Source organism: Ruditapes philippinarum, unplaced genomic scaffold, assembly GCF_026571515.1.
Source record: "Ruditapes philippinarum isolate M1 unplaced genomic scaffold, ASM2657151v2 ctg11712_1_1_1_1, whole genome shotgun sequence".
Taxonomy (NCBI): domain Eukaryota; kingdom Metazoa; phylum Mollusca; class Bivalvia; order Venerida; family Veneridae; genus Ruditapes; species Ruditapes philippinarum.
The window spans coordinates 1-25,724 of NW_026851575.1; the positions used below are offsets into that span (position 1 = coordinate 1).

Here is a 25,724-nt window from a genome sequence, read left to right on the forward strand (position 1 = left end):
AGTAGGGTGTGAATTGATTACCTACAATTTAGCTTATTCATGTGAAACATTCGGAAGCATGTACATCTCAAGTTTAGATTGCACTTTATTCAGGTGCTGGGGCAGGTGACCTCCATACACGGGTTGTCGACTTTATTTTAACCAAGACAAACTATTTATTGGTGTAATTGGTTGAACTTTTAAAAAAAAAATGGTTTGCCTTCACCTCAAATGTCGACAATTTATATAAATTGACTTAATAATAGTCATATCATAATGTGTTTTGTAAGTGCATAAATATACAAAGCAACTATAATAAAAGTATACAATTTCACAATTATTAGCGTTATTATATAGAGACACGCACATATTGTTTCGTGATGTTTAAGTTGCTTTGACTGATTTATTTTGATTCAATTCAACGTAGATCTAATTAATTTTCTTTTTTTTAAATAAAAACTGATGGAGAATTAAAAGTACATTTCGCATATTTACGTCCCTTTCCATTCTCTATAGCAGCTTTCACTCAGACGCTCTTTAACGTTCGCGCTTAAAAAAACGCTTATAATAGTAAACTCCGCCTTACTCCAGGAAAGGGATGTCCGATAGCCTCCACCTAGTGTGAGCCGAAGAAGAAATTTCCAGAAAAACGTGATTTGCTCTTTCTTAATATAGCAATGGAAGAAATGCTTCAGTGTTATAATAAGGGATGTGGATCGAAGTATGATCCATCGAAAAATGAATCTGGTGAGGCATTATTTTCTAGACGTAGCAGATTTATTGAAAATTATTCTGAATTCCGATAAAGACTAAAGTGTCAGCTCGGCCTTAAACCAACTCGGCACGGGTCAACTTGGCACGAAATCAATCGGCCCTAAAATAACACTGCACGGGCCAACTTGACAAGAATTAACTCTACCCACTGTTTAAAAGCTATAAGCAATGGGAAAGATACAAGGAATGGGGTAGATAATGTCAGAAAGAGGTCACTTGGGGACAAAAGGAATAAAAACTGAGCAAACTGAGTGTGCCCAGTTATTTAACTATGATCGGCATCGATAAATGCAACGTTACGGAATACAGCTCACGGTACTTTTAGACAAATAAATTCTTCACGCTTGACAATATCGCTCATTTTATGCAATTTTATTTGGTACTGAAAATTTCAAAACAATACCGCTAATTGTGGATTTTCTTCACATTTTTTAAATTTTGTGAAATTTTAACATGTTTTGGCGTTTGTGAAAAGGGCGATATTCAGGGTCAATATCAAGGAAAATAAGTCACTGCTGTGTAAACTATATTACTCGCCTGTGAAGTGTACACGGTAGATAAACATTTGGGACTTGTTTTGTTTCATTTTTTATTTAAATTAATGATTAGAATTATTAATTATCAATAAAATTTTAACTTGCCTGATTGGGCTTACTCAGTTACTGGTTATAATTTTTGTCACACACTTTTGGAACAGCCCTCATAAAACTGAATCTGCAGTTACATCTCCAAATACCTTACAGTAACAGTAGTAAACAAAACACTACATGAAGTAAATATTCTTCATTAAGTGCTGTAACTTGGAACCACAGGGGGCCCACACAGTGTTTGGATGGTATATACTGCTTGATAGTGACCTTAAAATGAGATTTTAGTCATAACCTTATAATATGTATATAAATATAGACAAGGGGCATTACTCGATAAATAGAGAATTTTCGATCACCCTCAAATTCATGCGAGATTTTCCACTAATTAAATAAAAAAAATCCAAAAACTTTACTGCGTTGCATAGCTTATATAATCCACAATTGATAAACACTAACTCTTTTCTGATTCCCTTAGCCCATTTAAAGAAATTTATTTAAAACCGTTCACTTCTGTCACAAAATTGCTTAGTAGTACGAGAATGTCGCAACAACAAATTCACGGGTAAAATATATCAATTTTAAAAGGGGTAGGTACAAAATAAACGCATGCAAACAATAACACAACATAGTTTCTATTAACCTACCTGCGCAAATAATCGTGAAGCGCTCTATATTCGTCTGTTTCGAACGAAATCTTCAAATCAGTGCAGAAATCTGCTGCGGCGAATACATGTTGGAAATTCTGGTCACGGTGTATGGAAACCTTTCATTGGTTGTCGTTATAAACAAAGTTCCTACTGAACCAATGAAAGGTCTCGATACACCGGCTGGTAACGTGACCAGGGTTTCCCCTAGCTGTCTACGTCGAAGCAGATTTCTGCTCTGATTTGAAGATTTCGTTCGAAACAGACGAATATAGAACGCTTCACGACTATTTGCGCAGGTAGGTAATAGAAACTATGTTGTGTTATTGTTTGCATGCGTTTATTTGTACCTACCCCTTTTAAAATTGATATTTTACCGGTGGAATTTGGTGTTGCGACATCTCGTACGACTAAGCAATTTTGTGACAGAAGTGAACGGTTTTGAATAAATTTCTTTAAATGGGCTAAGGGAATCAGAAAAGATTTAGTGTTTATCAATTGTGGATTATATAAGCTATGCAACGCAGTAAAGTTTTTGGATTTTTTTTATTTAATTAGTGGAAAATCTCGCATGAATTTGAGGGTGATCGAAAATTCTCTATTTAGCGAGTAATGCCCCTTGTCTATATTTATATACATATTATAAGGTTATGACTAAAATCTCATTTTAAGGTCACTATCAAGCAGTATATACCATCCAAACACTGTGTGGGCCCCCTGTGCTTGGAACTTAGCCAACTACTTTCAAGTAATTTCATTGGCTGAAAATGTAGAAGTTATATGTAAATATATGAATATATTATATAGAGCATATGTTTATGCCCCCGCCATGTAATGGCCGGGGCATATAGTGTTACCCTGTTCCGTCATTCCGTCATCATCAGTTTCCGTTCATTATCTTAGTAACGGTTGCACACATTCAACTCAAATTTAACATATGGATATGTCATGAGAAAATACATGTCAAGTTTGAATTTGGTCATGGTTCGATGATTTTTGGCAGAGTTATGTCCCTTTCACTTTGAAAATAATATGAAATTTTCAGTTTCTGTTTATTATCTCCCCAACGGTACAACACATTCAACTCAAATTTGACATATGGATATGTTTTTGGAATGCCCAGGCCAAGTTCGAATTTGGTCATGGTTCAATGATTTTTGGCCGAGTAATGCCCCTTTCACTTTGAAAATAATATTATTAAATTTACACTTTCTGTTCATTATCTACCCAACAGTGTTACATATTCAACTCAAATTTGACATATGGATATGTCAAAGGAATGGGTAGGTCAAGTTGGAATTTGGTCATGGTTTGATGATTTTTTTGGCAGAGTTATGTCCCTTTCACTTTGAAAATAATATAGATACATCTTAGGAATAAGCAGTTTATGTTTGAATTTGGTCGTGGTTCAATGATTTTGGACAAACTTATCTTTCTTGAATGTTGGAAAAATTTTGAACTTTCAGTTTCAGCACTCATACTTTTGTGGAAATGTATGTAGCCATTATGAAATATGCTATTTTCAAAAGGTTAAGGCTGAATAATTTCAGTGCCTTGAACATTGTATGAAAATGGTTTGTGTTAACATTGAAAAGTTTTAAGGGCTTTGAACTTAAAATGAAAAAAATAATTTGTACAAACAAATTTGGAACTAAATATTATAACATCTGAAATGTTTGCTGCATGCGGGGGCATCCGTGGCATGATGACACATTTCTAGTTATTTTTATTTTTCAGGTTCTTGCCATTATCATCCTGGTGTACCTGTGTTCCATGATGCATTAAAGGGTTGGTCTTGCTGTAAGAAAAGAAGTACAGATTTTACAGAATTTCTCAACTTTCCTGTTAGTTAGATACATGTATTTATTTCATGGTATCAAAACTAAGCTTTAATTGATAAAATCTTTAAATTATGCTTTATAGGTTCAATAATACTGAATAAGTAAGGGACCATATTTGAGTGTTAGCTTCTACTATAAATATATTTAATACAAATAAATTTGATTTAAATATTTTTTAGGCCAGCCATTTACACTCTTAAAGAAAATAAGATTTATTGTTTGGAATGATTAGAAAATAATGAGTTTTCATTTCTATTGATGTTTCTATCGTATACGGTTGTATGTTTCTATCGTATACGGTTGTATGTTCCTATTGTATACGGTTGTATGTTTCTATTGTATATGGTTGTGTGTTTCTTTTGTATATGGTTGTGTGTTTCTTTTGTATACATTTGTATGTATCTATTGTATATGGTTGTATGTTTCTATTGTATATGGTTGTGTGTTTCTTTTGTATATGGTTGTGTGTTTCTTTTGTATACATTTGTATGTATCTATTGTATATGGTTGTATGTTTCTATTGTATATGGTTGTGTGTTTCTTTTGTATATGGTTGTGTGTTTCTTTTGTATACATTTGTATGTATCTATTGTATATGGTTGTATGTTTCTATTGTATATGGTTGTGTGTTTCTTTTGTATATGGTTGTGTGTTTCTTTTGTATACATTTGTATGTATCTATTGTATATGGTTGTATGTTCCTATTGTATATGGTTGTGTGTTTCTTTTGTATATGGTTGTGTGTTTCTTTTGTATACATTTGTATGTATCGATTGTATATGGTTGTATGTTCCTATTGTATATGGTTGTGTGTTTCTTTTGTATATGGTTGTGTGTTTCTTTTGTATATGGTTGTATGATTCTTTTGTATACAGTTGTACATTTCTATTATATAGGGTTGTACATCTGGTCAGCACAGCAATGAGAAACCTAAGGAGCCAGAAAAACCTAAACCAGCTGTAGATATACCAGATACACCTGTAGAGGTAAATTATTCTTGAAGATTTTACATATGTGAGGCGACTTGTTAAAATATCTACATTGTATGATTCTAGAGTAGACATTTACATGTGAAACCACATATCAATCACTAATGTTCTGTTAAAAAAATTACTTCATTGACATGAAACTGATAAAGTAATAATCAGTGTATGCCCATTAAATTTAGGAGTTGAAAGTTAAAAGTTGAAAGCCATTTAATCTTCAAAGGAAAAGTTTTTGAAGCTCAACAGGCTGTGGCCATAAGGAATATGTTGAACAATTCAACCTTTTACCCCATGAGAACAGGGTTCTCGGGGACGCTTATTTCGGCGTCCCGGTACGCATGTTTATTACAGCTGGACGCAAATATTTCAGAGCAAGGATTCCACGTATGCTTAATTTTGCCTGGGGACGCATAAACATTACCGATTGTTTACAACCACAAATACACAAATGCGTCAGCGCGTGTCAGTCTATAGGTAGGCGGTCCTATGCACATCGACCCGTGAAGCGATTAGCCAATCAGCGATAACGCTTACGATCATTATCACGCAATAGTGATCAGACTAATGTATACACGCGCTGTACAGTACATATAACACGAGGTGATAATTTTATATCTTTGATCAACAGTTGATTGGAAATTAGCAAATTTTACCGACAAAAGGATAAAATTATCGACTATTTACGCCGCAAGTTTAAAGACTGTTTTCTCAAATTACAAATGAGTGTAATTTTGAATGATTGTCGAATATTTTCGGCATTTTTAGGCACAATTTTGCTTTAGTTTCATTCTTGCAAAAACTTTCGATAAGACTATAAAGAATTTAAGATATTGTGCTAACAAACCAAAATACACATACGCTTTTCTTTGATATTTAGATTCTATCCGAAAATTGATCCCGAACATCGGCGATTTCACGTTCGCCAGAAACCCTAAAATTTCGCAAAAATTCTCGGTTTCCAAGCCAAACATGCGAATGAATTGTTCCTTTATTATTTAATCAACATTAAATCTTTAAATATCGATCTTCAATTTGCCCCCTTTTGAAGATATTTGCTAAAATAATTGTCAATCGGATGAATCTCTTACACTATTTGAAGCTGTGCACGATTTTCCTATTCATTCCGCTAAATGCTGCCTATATACATTTACGTTTTTTTACAAATATAAACTTTTTGTTTTTAGAGCGGACTTATTTAACCAGAATAAAATTTGATTTGGTATAAAAGTGAAAAAAAAAACGATTTCCATGTGTTGATGCATTATAATGAAATAATTTCATAATAAATATCAACAACAAAACAATAATTATACTACATGTATGTAGTTCAGAGTTTCTTTTGAATAACTATAAACTTTGGAAGTCTCTTGAAGATTCAAAATATCAGCAATGCTATTGTGAGCATTGAATGACTAATCTGTAAACATATTAATTGCGACGCGCTTTTGGACTCCAACTTTTTCAGGGTTGGGAGTCCATGGACTCCATGTTTTAAAGTCCTAGTGAGAACCCTGGAGAATATTGTGTTTTCATTGAAAAGCCTCCTGTTACAAGTTCAAACTGCTATGAAAAATGCTTCAATACTGATGAAACTTGGCACAAATGTTGACTAGACCATAGCCTCTGTAACAGCATGCTCAATCGTAAATTTCCTGTTACCTGCATGGCAATGGGGGGACGTCTCAAAATTGCCAGAAATCACTATTTTGCATTGTTTTTTTTTCCATCAAAACTGATTTCAAAGTGCTGCAACCTCTCAATGAATTGAGATAGAGTATCAGGTTTTTCAGCGTCAATTACTAGTCACCCTTAGATCGACCTGAGGCCATTTTTAGCTTGTCACATGTCCAAAATTTTCTTGGTAAAGGTTAATAATCAGTAGGTTTCTTTATGATTTTTGGAACAGAAATGAGTTTTATGTTCACTAATACAGGTAGAAGAAAAGCCTAAGCCTGAAATGATGAAACAGAAATTTGAAGAAAGTGAGCGACCCTCTGAAGATGAACCATTACAAAGGTTAAAGGTCACAGTAACACCTTCATTACAGAAAGCACTGGATAAATGCCTGCAAGAAATGTCTATACAATGTGATAAAGATAAAGGTAACTTGGCTTTTCAGTCACGTTCTGTTGAACAGTTTTGAGACTTTTACTAAATTTCTTGTTACTACACACTGATGTTTGTTGGTTGATCTGTGACTGTCGATTTTTGTTTTTTCAACAATTTGTCAATATAAAAGTAGTCTGAATTTCTTATTAGAGATTGATCAGAAATCTAAACCTTTTGTTTTATAGAATTTCTGAAGATTTTTTTTTTTGATTTTGTTCAGTATTTTGAAGCTTTTGATTGAAATACATGAATGAAAATAATACATGAATTTAACTTTTGGTTAACTATAAAAGTAAATGTTTTCTTGACTTAAATTGAAATGAAATTATTTTCTATCCTTGTGTTTACTGTATAAATATTGAAAGTACTTACAAGTTAGATAGGTTTATAACAACATAAAATGAACAAATAACTAGACTACAACTTGCTTGTCATAATATAATAATTTGTAGGTCAACTTTATTTGTAAAACATCATACAGAAAAAGTTTCAAAAAAGAGTTGAAGACTAGTGTCCAGTTCTTTTCCTTTTTTTTTTGAGAGTGGGGGGGGATTAATTATGATTTCATTGCTCAATATACTCTCTGTATAGTAAAGAGTAACTACATTATACTGGACATGAATTTGTTGTTTATTTTTAGATATGGCAAATGGAGAGAATGAAATAAAAGTTGGAACAACATGTAAAAACAACAGCTGTAAAGCAGTAAGTTATACTAAAAGTTCTTTCCATGTTGTAATCATAATTGCTGGATACTAACGGAAAGTTTGATTTAAATTAGGACTGTAAATTGTGACTTTGTTGACAAAGATAACGAAAAGCATTTTTTGTGAATTTCTGGAATCCCACAGGGGAAATTAAACATTTTCATGTTAAAAAAAACTACCCTTAGTAGTGGTGTTATTTGAAAGGTCTTAGCTGAAATATTACAGAGTGGAAGTGAACACTTCCTCCTGCACGAAATGTGGTGTGGTCACATATGACTTAAACAATATAATAAATGTGAAATAATGTAAACAATCCAATAAATGAATAAATGTGAAATAATGTAAACCGTCTGTTATACATCTTACAATTATCATAGTATCATGTGACAGTTTTATCCAAGACAACATTGGGATATTTACTACTGGTAATTAAACTTATACCATACTTTTTGGAGACTGAGAAAAAATATTATACTAGATCTATATCCTTGTATAGATTAGCTAAGAAGTATTAGCATGTTGACAAAATTTAAAACTGCTATATAATAAATAAATGATTTATGTGTGACAATTTCAGACATACCAATCTGAAGAGAGTAATAAAGAAACATGTCAATATCATCCTGGTGTGGCTATATTCCATGAAGGGTAAGCTAAACAAAATTATTATCATCATCATTAGTTAAGTTTTATTTATACATGTAGTTAAGACAAATGTGAGGAAGCTTCTGGTAAAAAAGGCTGTTACTCACACTTGTGTAAAACAGACTTTTTCTCTCTAATACATGTATTGCGAATTATATGTTTGGCACTGTGTAAGTATAGAATGACACATATGATTTAATGAAAAGATAATGAACATCAGTGGCTTCACTTTTTAACAAGAAGCCAAGTGGAGATGTGACCTATTTAAAAAGAAGTCTGCCTCTTAGCATTCTGTGGTTTTCAGCCCCACTAGGTTCCTAACCAAGTTTCCTAAAACCAAGACTGCATAGTCTAGTTCAAACAAGCACACTATTTGGCTAAAATAGATTATCAAAATTCATAATTATCTGCAAAGGTAATTAAACTTAGTTTAACCGTTTACAATCATTTGATATCAGAATGAGTTTTATGTTGTGATGTTTGTTTACTGTAAAAAAAAATATGGCTCATTTCAGAATGAAATTTTGGTCTTGCTGTCAAAGAAAAACTTCAGATTTTACAAATTTTCTTGATCAAGCAGGCTGTCAAAATGGTTCACATTTATGGATAAAGAAAGAGGTAAAGTATTTACATGAATACAATCAACATGTGTGCTTTATGTACTTTATTCTCTTAAGTTGTACATGATCTGTACAATAGATTGCATATTCTAGATACATGTTCAAACATACATTTAGACCCCATCTGATAAGTTCAATATAGATTTTTGATTGTTTAAATCCTGGTTTTATCCTTTATCTGAAATAATGCATGGGAGAGCACCTCATCACTTTAGTGCAGTCCTAGATTTAATAGGGGTTAACCAGTTATTTCACTAAGGTGACAACCTGTCTTTCTCCTTCAGTAAAACAGTTAAATGCCATATTACATCAGTCTGTTTAACTTCTTACTAATGAAATATACTTTTGTAATGTATACCTGTTATGTCATGGCACCAACTGTATTTCTACTGTTATATATATTCTTAACCATTACAGACTGAAGACACAAAGAAGAACTGTCGACAGGATTGGTTCCAGACCGGTCCTAATGTTAATATATCAGTGTTTGCTAAAGTTGCTGTACCAGAAAAAACTTACATAGAAGTAAATCAAGTTGTCTGCAACATTCATATAGTGTTTGAAGGAGGAAAAAGTGTTTATGAAAACAAATTGATTTTACGGAATGTAAGTAATATAATCTAATAATAAATTGTTATTTAGTTTTCAGCATTGTTTTAAGTCTGAAAATTATAATAAAAAGGTAATTTATGGTTTTCTGAAATTCAGTTTAAAAAAAATTCTAGTTGAATGAGATAACTGAATGTGACGATCGTTCATATTGGCAGATTGAGGTAGAGATAGGGCAGTGCACCCTAAACACTGCTAATTAATGCCAATTAAGCCCAAAAATGTTATTATTTTCAGTTCTCAAATTGGTGCTTATAGTTAAAAAATCTTTTACCCTTTGGTCATTCATAAAGTTACAATGATTTAGTATAGAAAAAGTTCTATCTTATGAATGTTCTTTATCTGATATTAAAACATTATAAAACATGTGTATGTCTTTTCTTCAAAGGAAGAATTGATTTCATTTCTGAGTCTTATTGTGCTTTAAAAAATCGACTTTGATTCATTATAAGATTAATATGGGATAAGTTGTGTCACATAACTAAATAGCATTAATGAATTATGTTTTGTATCTTCTTTTTCAGCCTATTGATCCAGAAAAAAGTGAAGTGAAACTTTTAGGAACTAAAGTTGAGATAATTCTACGTAAACAGGAATCATTTAGCTGGCCATGTTTAGAAATGCCTGTAACATCTCCACCCCAACAAGAAGATAAAGACTCTGATTCTGATGTTATAGATAGTGATTGATGATAGAATATATATATATATATAGACAACGAATGGTAAGATTGATGTGAAGATGATGATTGAGTGATGAATCTGATTGATGTAGTGATGATACAAATGGAAGATTTCAACTTTGTACACAGCAGCATTCTTTTCTTGTTGAACAAGCACATAGCTCAAGAGTGCTCACTGAATCATTTTAAGATGTCATTGGTCATCAGATGTAATAATGTCAGTAGACCTCATGACATTGTGTTAATGAGTTTTACTTCAATTTATTTTCTTTAATTTTCTGCATGTAATAGAAACACATGACTTTTTAGCGTGTTATAGTCTAGATATTGCACAATTTGGCATTTAAACGGTTCAGAACTACAGCTATCACTTTAGATCTGAATGATTAATGGAAACATAATATGATAACTCTCTCAAAATTAAACTTTATATGATAACTCTCTCAAAATTAAACATTATATGATAACTCTCTCAAAATTAAACATGATAACTTTCAAAATTAAACATTATATGATAACTCTCAAAATTAAACATTAAATGATAACTCAAAATAAACATTATATCATAACTCTCTCAAAATTAAACATTATATGATAACTCTTTCAAAATTAAGCATTATATGATAACTCTCAAAAATAAAATTATAAGATAACTCTCTCAAAATTAAACATTATATGACAACTCTCTCAAAATTAAACATTACCAGTATATGATAACTCTCTCAAAATTAAACATCATATGATAACTCCATGAAAATTAAACATTATATGATAACTCTCTCAAAATTAAACATTATATGATAACTCTCTCAAAATTAAACATTATATGATAACTCTCAAAATTAAACATTATATAATAACTCTCAAAATTAAACATTATATGACATCTCTCACAAAGTTAAACATTATATGATAACTCTCTCAAAGTTAAACATTATATGACATCTCTCACAAAGTTAAACATTATATGATAACTCTCTCAAAATTAAACATTTAGATTATTTTCTAAATCTGTGTGTAATATGTGTTCAGAATAAGATGTGTTGGTTGTATTTATTTGAAACTAAGTATTATGTATCATTTGTGTTACAATGTGTGGATGTCAGTTATTGAAGAATCTGAATATAAGTGAGGAGGAACTTTAACTCTGGCTAGCATTTAAGTAATGTCTACATTTACAATGTCATCTTTTTCTAAAAGAATTATCTCCCTTAAACAACATTGTCAGTGTTGTAAAAATACAGTAAACTCTGCTTATAACAGTATTCAGGGGCCCCACCAAATTTATATTGTTACATGTACATCCGAGATGCAACCAATTTGAAAACAAGATTCAAGACTGCAGCAACAGCGTGGTTACAAGGGGTATATCCCTGTAAATGATATCATTATTCATAATTAGTGGAGTTTACTGTATTTACAATTGTTACTTTCTGATGAGAAGTAGTCAGTGTTTAACATATAATGTAAATATTAAGATGGCAATATATGTTCAGTTTTGAAGCTTTGTACTTTTTTGTCAGATTTTTTCTTATTTATTTTTAAAAACAGTATTTGTAAGAAAAAAAGTTTCCTCTTTGATTGTTTATGGATGAAAAGAATCTGTTAGTGAACAATTTTAAAATGTATAAAGCTTGAAGTAAACAAAAATTATGTTTTATTTTGATAAAGAATAATTTCAAAATGCCTGTATAAAAGAAATATGCCTATATTTTTCCTTTCCAGCAAATGATGCATGCACAAAATGCATGCTCAGCAAATAAAAACCTACTTAAAAAAAGAAGCATAATATTTTGCCTGGAACATTTTATTCTGTTTACACAAAGTTTTCATGTGTATCAGATAACAGAGAAACTGATGTTCTATATTTTATGAACATTGACCTTGTGATTATGGATTGCTATGAATATAATAAATATATAAAGCTTTATAATCATGAAATAATGATGAAAAACAACAAAATGGAATGGTATAATTTCTAGATTAATGTTGCCAGTAACCGCTTCAGTGACTGGTAACAATTGATTTTTGTTACTTTTTGTTCATAAAATAAAGGCCATTTAACTTAGTATATGTAATTTGAGTAGTCTCTTAACCACAAATTTACAATAGAAAAAATTTAAGAGTCAGTATGACCTCCCAATTTGTGCAACAAATAAATAATTGCAATTTTTGGTGGAAATTACTTAATTTCTGTTATTTATTGTACTGTGCCATGTACTTAAACATTGTATAATGATTGTTTTCCTAATTCCCGGAATGTTAGATATTTAGTGACTGCATGCTCCATGTTCATCATACACAATATGTTTATCTTTTCTATGTATAATTTGCCAATAAAATGAAAAAAATATCTATATTGTATTTGTAAACTTATTTATAATAATTGTTTGATAATGATGATAAAATTCAAGCAGTCCTAGAATAAGTAAACCTGTTTGTTAGAACAGATTTCATTAATCAGCATTGCCCTAAATGACCTTGACCTTCCGTGGTCAAATTTTCAAAATTCTCCTGATTTTCTTTTTATTATTTAAGTAAGTTATTTATGGATTTAGTAATATATTCAGTTGCTATGGTTTTTCATCACACACTATAAAGAGGTGAGGGAGACTATATATGTCTCTTGCTGCTTCATTTCAGGGATCAAAATGAATGCTCTCTCATAAGCTAGCTGGATTGTTTCATATTAAGAAAATAGTTCTCGTACATCAGAACACATCAGTCGGGGAACAATAATTCTTACTTGGAGATTTCTTACATTCTTCTAATACCATAGGGAAAAACAACTAATAATAGGTTAAAGATCTCTTCAAATCCAATAGATCAAGATTTATACAGGTAAAACTTTTTAACTCCAAACCTTGAAAAAGAAATAGACAATAATGAACAAGAAAGAAAATTCTATAGAAATTTTATTATGAACAATATAAAGCAATAAAGAAATCAGGCTTGTGTATATGAATAATAATATAGAATGACAAAATATATATATTGTACTGCATACAAGGCACTTTAATATATTAACAAGAGTATTTCACAGAATCATGGTACAAACATGTATATATATATGCCTATGTATTTAATTTTTTGGCCTTAGTAAAGCACCGGTGTATAGATACATAGAATATAACACGGCAACAAAATCAAAGCTCTGTCTCTCCAATAATCAGGCCAGCTGATGATTTATTCGTTGTTAAAAAAAATTTCTTGACAATTTTACCTGAATAAGATCAATTCCTTATAGCGACAAAATTTCAAAATGATTAAATTTCTTCATGATATTTGTGAGCATTATAAAATAAAATCAGGATATCTCAATGAAGAAATAATACAAGATTATACAAGAAAATGATATGTAGGTTGTTCAATGTACAAGTATTAGTAGTGTTTGGAAATTATGTAAATAATGATAGGAACTTAGTAATATATTTGATAATTGCACACTCTATTCACTATTCTACAAGAGAGCAAGTTTTGCAGTAAAAAAAAGTAAAAAACAACAATGTTTATATTCAAGAGTGGAAGCCCCTATAATATATATGCATAAGAAATCCAGAAATAACTACATCAAACACTTTGACAACATACAGGTAGCTTACAAAACTGATATATATGTAATGTTATATAATAAATAGAGAGGAAAGACCAGCTTCCTCTAAACATTGAAATAATTACAAACACAATGTGACTGATCTATATTTACCCAAATCAAACATACCTGATTTGTCAATTCTTAGAAAAAATACTTATCAAATCTTCTAAAATTGTAGAAAGTAAATTGCAAGAATAATATTGGTTGTTATTCTTTTCCAGTTAAATCAACCCAATGAAAATAGAAAAAAATATGAATATGCAAAATATCCTATCATTTTATTATGCATTTTTTATTATATTGCACTTCTGACAGCTTCTTATAGAAAATCTAGCTAGATTCTAAATAATTCAACAAGTTTTGATTTACAAGTTCTTGATAATGTTATACATGTAATATGTAATTACGCCAAGCAAATGTTTATCCTTAATTGAATGGAATTAAATAAAGGTGACGTTTTACTTTTTTGTTTGTTTGAGTTTTACATAACACCAACACAGCATAGGTCATATGACAACTTGCTAGCTTTACTGGTGGAGAAAGACCTCTGTGCATTATGTCGGGCACAAACAACTACCCGAGTAGAACCACCAAAGTCAAAAACCTCAACCAATCAGACATTTAATATCTGGCTTAATTATATTTCTCAAAAACATGTACACATATCTTCAGCATTAAACAAATTGCTTATTATATAACATACCAATTAACAAATACTGTACTCGATTTTGTAACGCAAGGAACAAATTTAAGCTGAACATATACAAATTACAACACTAAATTCCTCGGTTAATTTCTGTGACTAGAAAGAGAATCACCCAACGATTTAACTACATGTATGTAAAAATATTTGTTCAAGAAAGGACATTGTTACAAAACAGTGCCTGAAAATATATTAATCTTGTGGCTCCTGAACAATTTGTTTAGACAGATTAAACTTTTGTATATAATAAAACTCAAAAGAAACATGTAATTGACAATACTTCTTTATGTGACTCTGGTTCAAATTTCTCAAATAAGCAAGCAAATAAAAATCTTATTAAAACTAAAGCTTTCATTTATGTAAAGCTAAACAAAATGACAAAACATACATATTTTCTTTGTGTCAGATTTCATGTAATTAAACATATATTGTGTCTCTTTGTTCTATTGTATTATTTCCCAATATACATTCATTTTATTAAAGCTGCATGCCTCCAGATGAGCCAAAATATTTAAAGAAATTCAACTTGAAAACAATGTACTAAACTTTTAGGAAAAGTAAAAAGATTCAAGTAATAACTTACATGTTTTATGCGATTAATTACTAATTTTGCAGTATTTATCACCATATTTCTACTGCATGATATTTTGACCTCCTTTTGGTTCTTTACGCAAACTGTATTGACCTTCATGCAACGTGTAATTTATTTTCATTGTTTACTTCACAATAGTTTACTTTTAAATACAATTTCAAAATTTTCATGAAAAGTACCATGAATCTGAAGACATTCTGCTTTAATGAATATTTCCTTATAATAGTGGCGATTTCTATACTTTTTGTGGAGAAATTTTATATTGAGAAAATTTACAAAAAAAGATATATTAAAATATATAGATTGTCAAAATGTCATGAAAAAAAGTACATATTAACAACATAAAAATAGATAAACAATATGAAGAGTGAGATCTAAAGGGGGAACTATCAATATATTGAGCACTTGTGGAGATAGACAGATATCAGTATAGAATCAGGAACACCTGCACTGTCAAGCAGATGGAACGCACTCTATAGGGGGCAGGGGACCTAAAAATGAAAAATTTTGTATTTCAGTGTGACCAGAAACACAATTCCAAATATTTCAAAATCTGTTTCACAGGCAGATAACCAGTTGCACAGCATTATTCAATGATATATGACATACATTGAAGAAAATAATAGTTTGCATGCATTGCTCCTTCAAAAAATGACTGACAGCAATTTATATTTACCCCCACCCAGCCAAAATCACACCTAAAATATACCAATATAGGCAATCTTCATGAAGGTGCAGCATACTCCAGAATCCGCCCGATTCCTTTAAAAATATCAGTAACACGCAGTGCAAGCCATGGCATTTTCAGAAATGACAAATAAAGTGTCTGTCATACGTTTAGATTTTTCACAAAATTTATCTGAAATTTCTTACTTGTTTGGCGCCAACTGTCAAAGCTTGATTTTTAACTTTTTCACCTCCATTCGGAGAGTCAGAAATACATACAAAGCTACCAAAATGCTTAGTTTCGGGTAAAAACCCAAAAATATATCTCATTTCCTACACACAAACAAGGAAGAATTACAATGACAGAGAAATATCAGAAGTTATCAGTACCTTCAAAACACCATGTCTGAGTTATTAAAAAATTTGACCGGGGCCATCATTCGAATATGTCCCCTGCCCCCTTAAGATTTTTTATGTGACCCGTATTAAAGCGTTTCCTTTTATTTTCTTAAAATATGGAGTATTTCGCATTAAACGTTAACTTCGAAAAGTGAATACTGCGGTTACTTTGTATTTAATCAAATATTTAAAAAAGACCCTATTTCAGGGGAAGTAACTAGTACAATGACCATGCCTGTTATATGATTTACTTAATATCAAGTGCCAGAAACCTGTGAGATGGTTATTTTTCTGTTTTCCACCTTCATTTTAATACCATAAAGTATTTTCAGAGTATTTAAAGTCTTTTGGAAGGATATTATAGCAAGAAAAACAATATTACAGCCACATTTAATGTCCCAAAATGAATTTCACAGGAAACCAGACCCCATTTATTCTGGCATACACCTAAAAATGCAGTAAAGATACCACTGTTGACTTATATGACATTATGTACATTTGTAACAATTAAAAGTGCTCAATTATGCATTATTATGTCAATTTGCACAATATAAAACTGTTAATTCTGGATAAATGTGCACATTTTGTGAAGTACAGTGTTTGCCAAAATTCCAAATTTTTATTACCTCCCTTGACTTGACAGTCTACTTTCTCTACATAACTTGATAAATCCTACCAGTCACTTCAAATTTTGACTAACAAATGTAGAAGGAATGTTTATGGGCACATTTGGGTCAAATCCAACGCATTTTATAAATTTGAAAATTTCCTTAAGGGGGCAGGGGACCTAAAAATGAAAAATTTTGTATTTCAGTGTGACCAGAAACACAATTCCAAATATTTCAAAATCTGTTTCACAGGCAGATAACCAGTTGCACAGCATTATTCAATGATATATGACATACATTGAAGAAAATAATAGTTTGCATGCATTGCTCCTTCAAAAAATGACTGACAGCAATTTATATTTACCCCCACCCAGCCAAAATCACACCTAAAATATACCAATATAGGCAATCTTCATGAAGGTGCAGCATACTCCAGAATCCGCCCGATTCCTTTAAAAATATCAGTAACACGCAGTGCAAGCCATGGCATTTTCAGAAATGACAAATAAAGTGTCTGTCATACGTTTAGATTTTTCACAAAATTTATCTGAAATTTCTTACTTGTTTGGCGCCAACTGTCAAAGCTTGATTTTTAACTTTTTCACCTCCATTCGGAGAGTCAGAAATACATACAAAGCTACCAAAATGCTTAGTTTCGGGTAAAAACCCAAAAATATATCTCATTTCCTACACACAAACAAGGAAGAATTACAATGACAGAGAAATATCAGAAGTTATCAGTACCTTCAAAACACCATGTCTGAGTTATTAAAAAATTTGACCGGGGCCATCATTCGAATATGTCCCCTGCCCCCTATAAGAGTTGGACAAAAGTCACTTTCAAATTCAAAGCTGAAATATCACCCTGGGAAATGTCTAAATTCTAAAACATATATATATAGATATGAGTATTTGTTGTAGATATATTATTATGTCATAATCCAAGAATCATATACAAGTCTCTCTTAACCATAGAACAATTATTAATTGTCTTATCCGTCTTTTAAATCATGGACTTAATAATTACTAGGTATCAAAAAAATCTAATATCATTATAAATATAATTTGTAGAGTATAAACAATAAAAATTATGCATGAACCATTAGGATATTAATATTATTGGTTTACCTTACATTTTCTTTAAACTGTTAGTCTTAAAAGTTGGTAAGTATAACACTTTACAACAAAAGTCACAAATTAATAGATTAGATAAATATGTGGAACTTTTCTTCCATCAGACATGTACATATAACAGAGTATAAAAAATGAAAAAAAATATATATAGGAGATAGTATAAATTGTTAAATTGCAACAAACATTTTTATTTACACTATACCTGATGGAATGGAAAGATAAGTAAAGAGCCAGGCCAGCCTGCACAACAATGGACTCTTGATTAGGGTCTATACTGATTTATATTTGAGCGCTGGCATTAGAAATCAACCCTTAAAGCGAAGTCAAAAGAAATTGTCACTGACGTTTAAAATATAAAAAAGTTATTTCCCTTGACATGTTTAAAGACAAATATGAACAGGTAACAATCAGCAATTTTAGGAGCTTTTTTAATTATTTCAAGAGCTATAAAATTGAATTTTAGAAAAGTAAGCAATGTAAAGGGTTGTTATGTCATGCGGGCGGTCAATTTTATCTTGATATTCCCAAAGTTGATAACGGACAGCTTCAATAAAAGAAGACCCATTTAAGAAATTTAGCAGGTTAGGGCTTAAGTTTGAAATAACATCATATTGTTATGATATAAATTAATATGATCCAATTATATCTTTGGAATGTTCATAAAATAAAAAGTAAAACATGAGTATTTGCTGTACATTATTAAACTGTAGTTTTTTTACACTCTAGTATAAAACTTACAGTAAATAGGATTCTTATTAACTGCCAATTACTCTTCTGTGCTTTCCTGTCATATACTTCATATTTATATTTTAGATATCCATGCAAAATGATTGAGGCCCTATTAAGCATAAATTAAACATGACCATAATTAAAATGTATGATAAAGAAGAGTTTCCATATCTTAATTTTTCATTTTTCAATCTGGCAAGGAATTTGGTTCATATTATAACTTCTGCAAGTATATTTGGCCATATTAACAACTTTATCCATATCTCTTTGAATGACAAAACTCATAAAAACTCTGTGGATGCTAATACACAAAATATAACAGTTTTCATACAATTAAATTGGAATGTTACAGAAACAAATTAGAAGTTTTCCTTGTTGTAGTAGAAAGTTGCCCCTTCTTTAGATGAATGCTGGTTACATGCCTTATGTAAAGTGCTCGATAACACTTTTGGTCCGCAGAAAAACACTCCTATCTTTGTCCTGGAAACAGACGGAATAACAATTAAGCACAAATGCACATCTTTCACAATTACTTACTATAAATACAAGCGGGCAGTCACAAGGTTGAATCCGATGACAGGCAGGTTAATGTTTCAGATATATTTCCCATCTACCTGTTAGGAATATTAAATGTCCCTAACAGTATAATTATAAGTGAGTTGTTTCAAGTACACATAAAACATAAAAGAAATGTCTAGTGGTGGCATGGCTGAGTGGTTAACACGTCAAACTAGTAATCTAATGATTGCTAACCACATGGGTTCAAACCCTGTCAGGGGCAAGTCATTGTTACCTTGAGCAAAAAACTTCACACTCATTGCTCAGTACTGGTTGGTTCCAGGAACGGATTTGAAAGTGTGTCTATATGCTTATAGCTTCCTACACAATCTAACTAAAGTAAATTCTGTATAAACCAAAAGAATTGTCTATAACTGTTTTAATTAAAGCAAATATAATGACTTGCCAAGCCATCAGTTAATTTCTAAGCAAGCTAACACATCAGTAAAGTCTGACTCCTTACTGTTGGCTACTTGTTATTTTTTTTAACATTGTGATCCGTTAAACTTACAAAAAATACTTCATAATCTTAAATACAGAAAAGAATATTAAAGAAATAAATAAATCATGAAAGTTACAGTAAGCTGCTCAAACATCAGATAAAATGGAGAGATACAAAGAAAAATCTAAATTATTCACCCTGGATGATCTTTGGCTATATTTGGCATAATTTGGTCCCAGTTTGGTCTACCATAGTGTGTTTTCTGATACAACCCCGTCACAGGATCGTAAATATCCTCCTCATGTAAAACTATAGCCTTTGCCTGAAATCATACCAAAATATTTATCATAAGCAACAATTTCAAAATGTTAAAATTTTTATATTAGTTATGTAATTAGCAATGAAATGTTTAAGTGATGTAATCATAAGGCCACTTTTTAAATTATACATAATTTGTATGAATTTTTATCTAAAATATCACTAATCATTTTCTAAGGTATAGCTGGATGGACAGACAGACAGACAGATGGGTTGTAAATGTAAGGGAAGAACATAATGCAAACATAATAATACAATGTCTGGCTACAAATTTCTGACTTCAATGCAATATTTATCATGTAAAGTACATGCATTATTACATAAACAGACAGAACTCCCATATCTTTTTAGTGTTTTTTTTAGCAAATCTGAACAAAAAGCCAAACTAACTGGGTTAATATTTTTTGTCATAGATCTGACTTCAAAGAAATGAAATCAAAAACAAAATCCTTTTGGTTCAAATTTTAGATTTCATTTGCAATGGGGCAAGTAAATGTTTAAACATCACCCTCAGTGTCTCGAAACTGTGTCAAGTTTATAGCAATACCAAACATTTGGGCCTTGGAGTAAAACTAATAAAACTGTTTTAAGTATACATGTATTAAAAATAAAGATTCACTTGTTTTACGAGAATATGCTAAAAGTTGTGAAAATCTTTATAGAAAATACCAGATTTCTGTCCCAGCCTCTTGTCAGAAACACAAAATATTTTAGGAAGTCTGTAAAACCAGTTTCCGCCATCTGTTTGTCATAGTATCGTAGTAAGTCATGAAGCCATTCAAAAGCATTGGTGTCTGGACATATCCAGTAAAAATAAACTTTCTTCAACTTAAAGTCTGGGTCAGCTACCTGTTTCTTGTACCTGTAATTTACAGCAGGTGTGAGTAGATAATAAATGATAATACAACATACATGAAATATACCGGTATATAAAATAATGTTAGTAAAAAATAAAAATCTATAAATAGTTTAACTACATGTAAAACATAACATATTATTAAGCCTTCTACTCTAAACGATAATATATCAAGTAAACATTTACCTGGTACTTACTGGCAATATGCCAAAACTGATTTTTAATATTTAAGATATACAGACATAAAATAAAACAATTATTCTCCTTTTAGATATCAAAGAAGACTCAAACAGTCATGCAGAAACTGTGGACTATAGACAGAATCAATGGTATCAAACTCCAGTTAAAGTTATGTCAGATAAAAGAGAAAGTAGTGTCTCTGCATTGGCAAAATATGTCAAAAGTAGAATTATCCTGAGCATTTAGTGGTTAAAACATAAGTTTTGAGTGGTAACTGCACATGCAATGTTCATTAAAGACATTCAATCATTTGATGTTCTCTGCTATGCTTTAAAGCTTAAGTAGAATAATAAATGTATAAGTATGTTACTACTAGTTCCATGATTTATATATTAAATTTTAACTAAAACTGCAATATGTCTGCATAGTCTTCAAGTAAAATACACTATACAGCCCTTCATTAACACGAGAATGTTGTGTTTGGGTGCTTATATTGCAGTTTGTAGTGTAGACCGTTTAGCTTATAGTTAAACGGACGTTGCATCATTTATTTAAGAAATAATATATCCCAAACTGTGATTTTATTGCTCAATAACATCACTGTTTGGAGTTCGGATGTGGGGAAGTATATCATGAGGGCGTAGCCCGAGTGATATAATGATGCGCATCCGAACGACAAACAGTGATGTTATCAAGCAATAAAATCACAGATTTGGATATATTATTTCGATTCTAACACGACATCAACAAATAAATGCTGCAGTCCACAATAATTAGCTAAATAGCGCCTGATTTGTTTCCGTACTTATTGTCAGCGCGTCATATTTTTAGTAGTTACGTCACGGGTATAATGATTACGTCACATATCTAAATATAGAACGTCAAACAGTGATTTTATAGCATAATAATACACACTTTCGGTTCTTCTATGTTCAATAGGGAAAAATGCGGGTCGTGTTAGAATATTTTATAAACGTTTTTTTTTTCTGAAGAAGACTACATGTGGAAAGCAAAGACAAGCTTTATTTTTATTGAACAGATTATATAGTGTAGACTGAAAATAATTCCTTTGTCATTGTGTAAATCAATATGATGATAAACAGCTAGAGCTCACAACTTTTATTTCTGAGCTTATATTTCATATTCTATCATTTTTTATTTTTCCATGTGAAGCCTTTGTGCAGAAATAAAATATTTAGGAAAAAAAAGTCATCTAGCTATATCAAAGATCAGCTAATTATTAGCCTGCTGGAGTGCTGGTGGCAACTGACTTTGACCACAAGTCCAGCGTAGACCAAAATCAGCCAGCACATCCATGCCGATTGATCATGTTCTGCAATGTTTGCTATTCAGCCAGTACTAATATTGAAATTTTCCCTAAAAATGATAAATGAGCCATGTCATGACAAAACCAACATAATGGGTTTGCGACCAGCATGGATCCAGACCAGCCTGCGCATCCGCGCAGTCTGATCAGGATCCATGCTGTTCGCTTACAAACCCTATAACAAGTAGAGAAACTGATAGCGAACAGCATGGATCCTGATCAGACTGCGCGGAAGCGCAGGCTGGTCTGGATCCATGCTGGTCGCAAACCCATTATGTTGGTTTTGTCATGACGCGGCTCAAATGGTTTTGATGGTCCATTAAAAACGCTTAGCGTGGTAAGGATTAAAGATGCTTGCTAAGTGTGAGCAGCTGCTCTCAACAGTGTTTTATTCTAGCTTTAGCTCTTAACAACAATCAGATTTTATTTCTTAGCAATATTTCTATGTGTCATTGATTTTTTCCCTAATATACTAAACAACATAGTCTGACTTGAACTTTAAATTGGTTTTTTTGTTTTGAAGTTAAATCTTAATTAATTTACAAATTCACATAAGAAGTAAATAATTATAAAAATCATTGAAAAAATTACTTTCACGCAAATTAAGCAATAAAGCATAATCCTAAGCTGTATCAAAGATTCTACCTGCTTCAAAAGATTAAAATTAAAATAAAACAAAGAATAAACAATGATTATATGGTAAACTGTTGATGGATGTAGGATCTGGGATAAATTTTGTTGTTTATACTGGTAGTGTAGGAACTAGGAACTTCATAATATTTCATATTTGTCCATTTTCAGTTCTAAGCTATGACTTAGGCTTGTTGTGTTTCATCTTGTGTAAATAAAAGTTTACTTCTTATCTTAGAGTAATCATGTCAAGTTTGGCCGTAATTTGACCTGGATTCTATACCTATAATTAAATGTTCCACATTTTTGGCAAAATGCTTAATTTCGATTAATTGAAACTACTGCAAAACAATGATAGTCATTTAAAAATTGGTGATAACAAGTAGTCATGAAAATAATATTATTATGTTCAGGAATTAAACTAATGTTTCTTTATAGTTTTGAGGTAAATAGTGAGATTTTTACAAAGGAGTGAGTGAATCAGATGACAATAATGAATTTATTTAGGAAAGCTGCTTTAACAGGTAATGAAATAACAATCTTTCATATATGCATAGAATGGAAGTGCATCCCAGACAATACTCTATGTGTTATCAATTAAACATCAACTACTCCATTAAATAAACTTGGATCATTAATTCTCCATTTTCAAATCAACAAAATATTGGGACAAAAATTTCATATCACTATTAAAGAGCTAGTTTTATAATCCACCCAAAAATATTAAAAAAAAAAAACACTTTAATTTAATACAATATAAGAATATATGTAGATACAGTAAGATCTAACATATAGAGTATTGTCTGGGTAGATCATGTAAAAATGCATTTTGTTTGTTATCAACCTACCTGCCAGTCAGGGTATAGCTGTATATGCAGCAAATTAAAACTTTACATCTTAAATAAGATAACTATAGCATAAGAATCAGTAGTTTTAAGTGGTTGTCAAATACCCTTTTAAATAACTTATCAGTGGGTGCCAAATACTTTTTTAAATAACTAATTAACATGGCATGGATCAATCAAATAAAATATAAACAAGCTGATGAATGTATGTATGTTATTAGACTTTAAACAGTTGATAACAATATCAACTGCTCTAAATCCAATATATAAGCATTTTCTTTATTGACTTTCTACCTTTTTTGTTTCAGAAAGATATAAAATTGGTATATAAATTAACAAATGGTTAACAGTGCATAATGTCACAAAAATAAAAGTTTTGAAATGATACATTCATAGTAAGTTAATACAAATCAAGTAATAAAACTTATATACTGTGAACAATGTAACAAAACATTAATGTTATGTGATGTCACAAATATAGTGAAAACAAGTATAACATCCCGGTGTATTAAAATTAGTAAAATCTCAATATGAGCCGCAACATGAAAAAACCAACATAGTGCGTTTGCAACCAGCATAGATCCAGACCAGCCTGCACATCTGCGCAGTCTGATCGAATCCATGCTGTTTGCTATCAGTTTCTCTACTTGTTATAGGGTTTGCAAGCGGACACCATGCTGGTCGCAAATGCACTATGTTGGTTTTGTCATGGTGCGTCTCAGTTATATGTAACAATGACCAATAATAATACAAAGCCAACAAGAACTTACCATATATGTTTTAGAACAGATGCAAAAGGTGTAACACCTATTCCAGCAGCAACAAAAATATCAACTTCATACGAGAAAATATCTTCTGTAGCTGTACCAAATGGTCCATCCACTGCCACACTGTTATATAACATAAATAACATATTGATATATAACAAAAACTCACAATGTTGTTTCTGTCATTTAACATGCTTAATCTTCATAAAAACCTGAGCATTTAGTCCCGTTAGGTAAAGAAATACGATAATTTGAAGCACATCATTCTAACATCTTATTATTCAAATGAGAAAGTAAAATGGAGACGTATATGACAGATGATCTACAAGTGGTCTATATTTAAAGGTGGTCTTAATCAGAAGTATGCAGACTTATTCAAGAGTTATCTTTTCCTTTCCATTTCAAAATTAAATTATATTCCTCTTCCAAGACAAATAAATTAAATAACTGCTTTAAACATTTTCTTTCACAGTGAGTAATATACATGACATTATTGTTGATCATTTTCTTTTATATTTGAATTTTTTAATGGGTTTAATTTCGTTACCAACACAGTAAAAATCATATGGAATCTTTCCAGCTTTACTGGTGCAGGAAAATGTCAGGTGCCCCGCGGTACATTATATTAGACAGAAATTGGCACCTGAGTAGAACCATCGACTTTCTGTAAGCTTCCTAACATGAAAGAATCCAAAGTCCATGGCAAGATTCCAACACACAGCTGCAAGGGGCAAAAGGTTTAAAGTCAAAATCCATAACCACTTGACCCCGGATTCATGTATATTATACTACAACCATATTAGATCTAACAACACACTCTAACAACTGTGTACCTAGGTAGTTTCCAAGTTTCCTTGAACTCAGCTTCATCCACATGACAAGCCTTGGCAAGGTCATTGGTCCAGTTACCTACTCGTCTGATATGTACGGAGAAATAATCGTCATCTGGGGCCTGTAAGTCATGTGACATCAAGTTAAAGTTGTAATTCTAACATACCATATAACATTTGAGCCGGGTCATGACAAAACCAACATAATGGGTTTGTGACCAGCATGGATCCAGACCAGTCTGCACATCTGCGCAGTCTGATCAGGATCCATGCTGTTCGCTTACAAACTCTATTACAAGTAGAGAAACTGATAGCGAACAGCATGGATCCTGATCAGACTGCGCGGATGCGCAGGCTGG

The 25,724-nt window shown here is 31.3% G+C and overlaps 2 protein-coding genes across 4 annotated transcripts in view; one reads left to right on the forward strand and one right to left on the reverse strand.

Annotated features, from left to right (window-relative positions):
* Positions 1-599: 599 nt before the first annotated feature.
* Positions 600-10,397, forward strand: LOC132747985 (cysteine and histidine-rich domain-containing protein 1-like). Its single transcript, XM_060737559.1, has 9 exons — positions 600-726; positions 3,725-3,831; positions 4,725-4,814; positions 6,748-6,916; positions 7,564-7,628; positions 8,208-8,278; positions 8,791-8,893; positions 9,313-9,501; positions 10,029-10,397. The coding sequence occupies exons 1-9, from the start codon at positions 657-659 to the stop codon at positions 10,191-10,193; spliced, it is 1,029 nt and encodes a 342-aa protein (XP_060593542.1). The 5' UTR covers positions 600-656; the 3' UTR covers positions 10,194-10,397.
* Positions 10,398-13,088: 2,691 nt separating this feature from the next.
* The window catches only part of LOC132748304 (cytochrome b-245 heavy chain-like), a 31,635-nt gene continuing 18,999 nt past the window's right edge, over positions 13,089-25,724 (reverse strand). For 2 of the 3 annotated variants that reach the window (XM_060737913.1, XM_060737985.1), the window contains exons 12-17: positions 25,369-25,487; positions 24,539-24,658; positions 23,772-23,789; positions 20,600-20,792; positions 19,810-19,934; positions 13,089-19,092 (exon numbers count right to left, since the gene is read on the reverse strand). In XM_060737913.1, the coding sequence (XP_060593896.1) occupies positions 18,972-19,092; positions 19,810-19,934; positions 20,600-20,792; positions 23,772-23,789; positions 24,539-24,658; positions 25,369-25,487 (696 nt within the window). In that variant the 3' untranslated portion in view covers positions 13,089-18,971. The remainder of the gene's footprint in view (positions 19,093-19,809; positions 19,935-20,599; positions 20,793-23,771; positions 23,790-24,538; positions 24,659-25,368; positions 25,488-25,724) is intronic. The other variant, XM_060738058.1, reaches the window with a different exon arrangement.